The sequence below is a fragment of the Littorina saxatilis genome, linkage group LG9 (genome assembly GCF_037325665.1).
Source record: "Littorina saxatilis isolate snail1 linkage group LG9, US_GU_Lsax_2.0, whole genome shotgun sequence".
NCBI classification, from domain to species: domain Eukaryota; kingdom Metazoa; phylum Mollusca; class Gastropoda; order Littorinimorpha; family Littorinidae; genus Littorina; species Littorina saxatilis.
In genome coordinates this window covers 43656972-43666052 of record NC_090253.1, presented here as the reverse complement: position 1 = coordinate 43666052, position 9081 = coordinate 43656972, and the positions used below count along the sequence as shown (strand labels likewise).

The 9081-nt window shown below is 40.7% G+C and overlaps 1 protein-coding gene across 1 annotated transcript in view; it reads left to right on the top strand.

Annotated features, from left to right (window-relative positions):
* The window catches only part of LOC138976186 (sulfotransferase 1C2-like), a 21675-nt gene extending 15247 nt beyond the window's left edge, over window positions 1–6428 (top strand). The window contains exon 7 of the mRNA XM_070349030.1: window positions 4686–6428. Within this exon, the coding sequence (XP_070205131.1) occupies window positions 4686–4795 (110 nt within the window). The 3' untranslated portion in view covers window positions 4796–6428. The remainder of the gene's footprint in view (window positions 1–4685) is intronic.
* Window positions 6429–9081: the final 2653 nt, after the last annotated feature.

Sequence of the window (9081 nt, the reverse complement as noted above, 5' to 3'; positions counted from 1 at the left end):
CATGGAGTGTATGATGTAATATGGGAGCACAGCACAAGATGAACTTATCAAATGAATGTGCTCTTTAAACACAAAAGAATAATGTGGCCGTCGATATATATAGTAAACTAGAGGAATACCCGGCTTCGCCGGGGTGAATCGCGAGACAGAGACAGACAGCGTGGCGGTTCATCACAATCACCTCTGCAGGCGAAGTCCTGTCAAACGGGATTGAGAATTTTAGAGCTTATTTCTTAGCTCTATATTATCTGTTGTGGCTTCTCAAATGCCAGAACATACAGACAGACAAAAGCCGCTAGACCCCATCACAAACAGAACTCTACAATCCACACTGAGGTTTTTGCCCACACACACACACAAACACACACACAGAGAAGCCGTATATATATATATGTATATCTATATCTATAAATATATAGAGATAGGTGAGAGTGTATTTTTCGCGTGGCTATAAATTGATTCGACCTTTTCACTTTGACAGTAAGAACAACTTACGGGTGCAAGGGAAGCTTCTGGACAGCGCAGTGACATTCTAAAAATAGTAAGTCTCCGAAACGGGAATTTGGGGTGAACGGCGCGACAGAGACAGACAGCGTGGCGGTTCACCACAATCACCTTTGAAAGGCGAAGTCCTGTCAAACGGGATTGAGAATTTTAGAGCTTAGTTCTTAGCCCTATATTATCTGCTGTGGCTTCTCACATGCCAGAACATACAGACAGACAAAAGCCGCTAGACCCCATCACAAACAGAACTGTATAATACATAGGTTTTTGCCCACACACACACACAAACACACACACACACAGAGAAGCCGTATATATATATGCATATCTGTATCTATAAATATATAGAGATAGGTGAGAGTGTATTTTTCGCGTGGCTATAAATTGATTCGACCTTTTCACTTTGACAGTAAGAACAACTTACGGGTGCAAGGGAAGCGCAGTGGACAGCGCAGTGACATTCTAAAAATAGTAATAGTAACTTAGAACTGAACGGGAAAGCCACACGAAGGAAGGGAGATAAACGCCAAACACTGGAGAAGATAAGGAAGAGTTACTTATAATGGTGAAATGAACCCAAAAACGAAAATGAGTTCAGCGCTGCGCGCTGAGAGCACGTGTTGAAATATCTCATCGATGATATTGTGTCCGGGGTGTAGCTGAATACGGTGTCCAAATTTGAAAAAGATCCACCGAGAACTTTGGCGTTGTGATGTGGTGTAGCGGCTATGGTGTGTCGGTATGGGGGCCCGGGTAAGCTGAGGTGGAACCAAAATAGCTGAGGTGGAACCAAAATCGGTTCCGCGCTGCGCGCTGAGAGCACGTGTTGAAATATCGACCAGGTTGTGTCGTGTCCCGGGTCTACTTGAATATGCCCACCAAATTTGAAGCAGATCCATCGAGAACTTTGGCCGTGCATCGCGCACAGACAGATACACACACACACACAGACACACAGACACACAGACACTAGTCGTATATATATATAGTAAAAGCATGATATTTAAACCGTTTAAGATATGGTGTTCAGGGATACGATGTTGCTATTACAGCGAATAATATAGCCATTTCATATGGCACCAAAAGACGTCAGTATAAAAGAACGAGCAAACGAACGGATGTTCCTAGGATCTTCTTTTTACATTTAGTCAAGTTTTTACTAAATGTTTTAACATAGACGGGGAATCGAGACGAGGGTGTGGTGTATGTATGTGTGTGTGTGTGTGTGTGTGTGTGTGTGTGTGTGTGTGTGTGTGTATGTGTGTGTGTGTGTGTGTGTGTGTGTGTAACGCGATTCCGAGAAACTACTTGACCGATCTTTATGAAACTTAACATGAGAGTTTCTGAGTATGATATCTCCAGACCTTTTTTTAATTTTTTTGATAAATGTCTTTGATGACGTCATATCCGGCTTTTTGTGAAAGTTGAGGCGGCACTGTCACGCTCTCATTTTTCAACCAAATTGATTGAAATTTTGGCCAATTAATCTTCGACAAAGACCGGACTTTGGTATTGCATATCAGCATGGAGGCTTAAAAATTAATTGACGAGTTTGCTCATTTGAAGTTGTCATTAAAATCAAATTCTCGCGAACAGATTTAAAATTGATTGCATCGTATTCTTCATCAAATTCCAAATCTAAAAATATATACATATGTTATGTTTACTCTTAAAATGTGATCACAATTAACGAAAATAGATTAATTAGTACTACAATTAAGATTTATAAAATCGATCCAAAATTGATTTTATCTTATTCTTTATTACTTCCTGATTCCAAAAACATATAGATATGATATGTTGTATTCAAAACAAGCTCAAAAATGTAACAAGAATACAGAAAAGCGCGCGTTCCTGATAAGCGCAATACACCACCGCGCTATTCTTGCTTGTCTATTTCACTGCGCTTTGCCCGTGGGAGTTGAGCGATTTCCTTCTCGCGGCGATTGACGAAGCTGTATTGTCTTGGTGAAAAAATGCAGTGCGTTCAGTTTCATTCTGTTAGTTCGACAGCTTGTTTTTTCCTTTTTATTCTTCTTTTTTTTGTGGTGTGTTTTTTGGGCAATTTGAAATGATTGTCTGCGTTTCGCCGTCTTCCCTTGCCAAACTGCGTGCTGATTCTCTCGTTAAGTGAGGATGCAGAAATGTTAGAATAGGAGATATTTGTTGTCACTGTCTCTCCATATCGACGTTAAACACCAAATAAAGAAAGAAAGAAAGAAAAGTCTCTCCATATTAAATCCCATTGCACACCTACTGGATTCCTTGTCATACGAGCAATTTGCTTTTACATTTTGTTCAATGTACTGAACGTAAAGAATCAGTTGGTGCAGGATTTCCTTAAATTTGTCCATAAAGACTAAAGGAAAGTTTGAGAATGGCATTCGTCCTTAGATCAAAAGTTATGGCGACAGTTTCTAAAACACTTTTTTTTTAACAACAAAACCCACAAGAACGGTGTCACGAACTGAAAACTCTGCCTGAACAATCCCTCTCAATGCGGTCATTGCGCTTGCGCTAACATGGGGAGATTAATCAGGTCGTGAACAACTTAACCCTAACCCTAACCCTTACCCTATCCCTAACCCTAATTCCAACCCTAACCCTAACCCATGGTTCGTTCGGTCAAAGGGTCGCATTTTTTAAGTCCAAGATTGGCGCATGCGCATAGACCGCAATGAGAGGGATTGTTCAGCAGAGGTTTCAGTTCGTGACAACGGCACGTTTGTTGAACGTTTAATAAAGGAAGAACAGTCGTCGATCTTTAGAGAAGAAGAACACAATATAGAACAGAATATCCAAGGGTGATCACTTATCTTTTTATGTTGCTTCTGGGAAGAATTTAAGAAAAAGCAAAATTCACTCATGTAACAGGTACGATTTCAGCTAGAACCCTGCTTTGGAGAAGGCCCAAGCGGATATCCTTTTTCAAAACCAAACAACTGGGGGGCCCGGTAGCTCAGTTGATGGAGCACTGGATTTGTGCTCCTAGGGTCGCAGGTTCGAATCCGGGCCGGGACGGACACGGGTCAACTTTAAGCGCTGACTCAGAGACGGTATCCATGTTCCACCCCCGTGTCACCACTGTGTCACGTGAAAGACCTCGGTCATTCTGCCATAAATGCAGATGGCTGATGACACCTAAACACGCATACATCTGGGTAGCGCGACTCTGTTGCTGTTATCTTTCCACTGGGAGGAAGCGACCCGAATTTTCCAGCGATAGGACAATAAAGTAATAAAAATGAAAATGAAAATGAAACAAGTCGCGTAAGGCGAAAATACAACATTTAGTCAAGTAGCTGTCGAACTCACAGAATGAAACTGAACGCAATGCCATTTCTCAGCAAGACCGTATACTCGTAGCATCGTCAGTCCACCGCTCATGGCAAAGGCAGTGAAATTGACAAGAAGAGCGGGGTAGTAGTTGCGCTAAGAAGGATAGCACGCTTTTCTGTACCTCTCTTTGTTCTAACTTTCTGAGCGTGTTTTTAATCCAAACATATCATATCTATATGTTTTTGGAATCAGGAACCGACAAGGAATAAGATGAAAGTGTTTTTAAATTGATTTCGACAATTTAATTTTGATAATAATTTTTATATATTTAATTTTCAGAGCTTGTTTTTAATCCTAATATAACATATTTATATGTTTTTGGAATCAGAAAATGATGGAGAATAAGATGAACGTAAATTTGGATCGTTTTATAAATTCTTATTTTTTTTTACAATTTTCAGATTTTTAATGACCAAAGTCATTAATTAATTTTTAAGCCACCAAGCTGAAATGCAATACCGAAGTCCGGGCTTTGTCGAAGATTACTTGACCAAAATTTCAACCAATTTGGTTGAAAAATGAGGGCGTGACAGTGCCGCCTCAACTTTCACGAAAAGCCGGATATGACGTCATCAAAGACATTTATCAAAAAAATGAAAAAAACGTTCGGGGATTTCATACCCAGGAACTCTCATGTCAAATTCCATAAAGATCGGTCCAGTAGTTTAGTCTGAATCGTTCTACACACACACACACACACACACAGACACACACACACACACACGCACATACACCACGACCCTCGTCTCGATTCCCCCCTCTACGTTAAAACATTTAGTCAAAACTTGACTAAATGTAAAAAAAAAGATAGCATGAAAAAAAAAATGTTTCTCTTGTTTCAGGTCAAATCGGCGACTGGAAAAACTGGTTCACGCCAGCGCAGAACAGGATATTCGACCAAGTGTACACAAGACGAATGGCTCACAGTAAACGCACTTTCACTTTCGAATGACAACAGTTCATTTTATCGATACCATTCGACCTCAACCGATCCACGACGCCTGACACTCATGTCAACGACGGAACTTAAATCACACTGTTAGCGTTCTGTGTGGCATCTACACACGCTGTTTCGCGTGGAAATCTACCTGGATGACAGTATATTGAAGTATCTACAGTGACTTTTATCGCAAATGCGTAACCCAACCATTCCGTTGTGCTCATATTTTGATGATATACGACGGAAATTAAATCACACCGTTAGCGTTCTGTGTGGCATCTACACACACTGTTTCGCGAGGAAATCTACCTGGATGACAGTATATTGAAGTATCTACAGTGACTTTTATCGCAAATGCGTAACCCAACCATTCCGTTGTGCTCATATTTTGATGATATACGTCAACTCGATGGTTTGAAAACTGTACAGGTCTTCAGCCAGCGTGGAATGAATCTCTGCGTAATGTTGCAATATACTTCAAAGTATTACCAGCGTCTTGGTCAAGAATTTGGCATAAAAAGACTGAGTGACAACATGTCTGCAACAGAATGAACAATTTCACAATCCGTCAGAGATTGGATGGCAATGCTGATGACTTTCAAAGTGTTTAATTGCGATCTATGCCAGTGCATGTGTTGGGGTTTCAGTAACTCTACCGGTCAGAACAGCGGATGCATGGACATTGCTTGGAAATAAAGAATGGGATTTAACCAACACAGCCCAGACAGACATTCTGGAAAAGACGGAGACGAGCATGTTTGTCTGAGCAATGGGCCAATCCCTTCCGAAACTATATATATGCAGGAATTGAATTGAATCGAATTGAACTTTATTTAACAAGGATTAAGATTTAAGGCTACGCCTTTTCTTACAATCTGTCCAGGATGAAATGCTAGCAGGGTGTAGCCTTAATGGATTTTTCCTTTCGGATTTCCTTGCCCTTTTATCTCCCGCATAAATACTCTGCACGCCTTGAAACAACAGAGGAATGTTTTCATGACTGGTCTCTTTGTGGTGCCAGAAACGCATTCTGAGTGGTGTATATTATTGACTTTCTCAAAACGTTTCATACGCGTTTTTAGCCTCACTCCATGTATATTTTCTTAGATACGATGATCGTAGCACCAAGCTAGGCCATCTTGGCTTCGCAGCCCAAAGAATCTGATGATCATGGCTTTTCTTTGAAAAGATCATTGCATCTTATGTTGTTCACACATGTCAGGTGCTTGGTTACACGCACTTCTAGGCACGACCCGTTCTTTAGTTTTGTTGGAATAATGCCGATATATTGTGTCTTTGTCTTAACAACGGAAGCGTTGCTATACCACTTTAGAGCGGCTGGAAAAGATCGAAGGCTGATTTCCACGACACGACATCTTACTTTGAAAGCACCAATGATAATGTGTGTCGTTTAAAATGCGCTAATAATAAAACATTTTCACAAAGCAAGTTTTGAAGACGTCATACTAATCAACTAGGGATTCTGTCCAAAGCTCATGCTGCTTATTCGTGTGTCGGACAATGCCAACTTACAGAGTTAAAACATCCGTTAAAAGCTGATGAATCAAAGCTCTGTCATAAGATATACAGTTTCATCATATCCCAGAAGCATTCCTACAGAAAAGAAAGCATTAAACTAAAAAGCATAGACCTAAGTGTTGGGTGTAGCAATTTATGATTGTGAACGATGTGTGTGTGTGTGTGTGTGTGTGTGTGTGTGTGTGTGTGTGTGCGTGTATGTGTGTGTGTGTGCATGTTTGTATGTGTGTGTGTGTGTGTGTGTGTGTGTGTGTGTGTGTGTGTGTGTGTGTGTGTGTGTGTGTGTGTGTGTGTGTGAGTGATGTACCAAATGGTGCACAAAACGATTGCGTAATATATTGACTCTACATACAATAATACATGCACATTTTTACCCTGTGTCTTTTGACTGTTATTTCTTATTTCAAAATGGTCAGAGACATTTGAAAATCAACGAGTTCATCATCTTTAGCAGTCGAGGTCAAATTGCTGTTTTAACCACAACATATGATGAAATTCAAAAAGCGAACAAACACACACCAGGTACTGTTGCCAGTAACGATAACAGACATATTGAAATTGGAAGAACAAGTCGTCCTACTCAGACTCCGCACTGAACATAATAGACTAAACCATCATATGGCCACAAAGCTGAAGCTGGTTCCCTCCCCCTTATGTCCGTTTGGCAAGAATCAGACAGCAGAGCACATCCTGCAGGCTTGTCCATACCACAGTGCTCTGAGGGACACCATCTGGCCAGAGGAGACAGCACTACAAAAGAAGCTATACGGCCCCAGAGACGACTTGGAGAGGACAGCACGTTTTGCCGTGTAGTCCGGACTGACGATCTAACAGCGAACGACAAGAAGAAGAAGAAATTGGCAGAGAATGATAGCCCTTGCTACCTACCAACAAACATGTTTTCAAGATTTTGACAATTTGTTTTCATTTTAAGGGGTTTCTCAAAAAAAGGGCCATAACTCCGCGAAAAGGTGCAGACAGTCTCAGATCACATTCGTGGCAGAAAAAACTTTGGAATTATTCAAAAACTTTCAAAAACTCGAAATCAATAATTATATCGACCATCATTCTTTTCACAGAATTGGCCACAAATGATTCAACCAAATCAACTTCCTGAGTAAATCGAAAGGGATACAAATCTTCTTAAAACTGTTGATATTTTGCAAAATCTCCCCCGTGTTCAAATAACAACTGACCATTGTTACCTTTAAAACAAAAGTCGTAGCCTTACTCTAATAATGGCGGTTGTTCCATATTATACTATAGAAAAATGTACACTTACCTTTTCTCCTTCCAACAACAATCTTACTTTTTAACGAGTCAACGTTCTGTCAATCTTTTTCTTCTTTAACTTTTTCAACTGGGTGTGTAACCTTTCAAAAGCGAGTCATTAGAACCCCTGCTTTTTAATGTCTGTAATTTGTTTTCTTAATTTCCATTATCAAACTTTCACAACTTTAACTTTAACTTTTCCAACTGGGTTTGTAACTTTTCAAAAGCGAGTCATTGGAAATCCTGCTTTCTAGTATTATCATCAATTCTTTTTCCTGTTTTTTTACAGCGATGTATATATAGGTAATTATCTTTTCTGTCAAACAAGATATTCTAGTCGAATTGTCGCAATCGTAGTCGCTGTCGCCGTCGACGGCGTCGTTTCCGCGCTGTTTCAGCCGTACAAGCCTTGAAATGTTAATAGTAATGAGATATGCTCTGTCTGAGTCAAACGTCTTACAACCCTCACCCTGCCCGACTCCAACCTGACACATGTTGTTTGACTTGGCTGCCCGATTTCAAACAGAGCGGGCGTGTCGTGCTCTCTGTCAAAACAAGGACATACCAAGAAAATGTTCGGAAAAGTTAAATAACGTCAAATGACCAGCTGCTAAAGACATATGTCTAATATCGAATACGTCGTGTGCTCATCTCCTGTCTCTAAAACAATGGAATGAGACTTAAATGACGCCCGTGCTCTTTCCTATCGATAATATCAAGGACATGCTTGTTTACTTGCATTGTGTCTGTTCGTTTTCTGTGGTTTACTTCCTTATTTGTTTTTGATACATGTATCTTTCTTTGTTGTGATAGTAGGTCGTGGTTTCGTTTGTCTTTATATCATTATTTCTCCCTTTCCGACTATTTGTTTATCTGTGTGTGCGTGAGTGTGCGTTTATGTGTGTGTGTGTGTGTGTGTGTGTGTGTGTGTGTGTGTGTGTGTGTGTGTTGTGTGTGTGTGTGTTGTGTGTGTGTGCGTGTGTATGTGTATGTGTGTGAGTGTGTGTGTGTGTGTATGCCGTGTGTGTGTGTGTGTGCGTGTGAGTGTAATGTGTGTGTGTGTGTGTGTGTCGGTGTGTGTGTGTGTGTGTGTGTGTCGGTGTGTGTGTGTGTGTGTGTGTGTGTGTGTGTCGGTGTGTGTGTCTGTTTTTTCTTCTGTTTGTTTGTCTGTTTGTCATTCTTGCGTCTATTTGTCTCTGTTATGTGCAGCTGAAAACAGGTGCCCCCCCCCCCCCCCCCCCCAAAAAAAAAATAAAGCTAATATAATCACTTTGTCCTCTTCTTTGTATCAAATAACAAGTCGCGTAAGGCGAAAATACAACATTTAGTCAAGTAGCTGTCGAACTCACAGAATGAAACTGAACGCAATGCCATTTTTCAGCAAGACCGTATACTCGTAGCATCGTCAGTCCACCGCTCATGGCAAAGGCAGTGGAATTGACAAGAAGAGCGGGGTAGTAGTTGCGCTAAGAAGGATAGCACGCTTT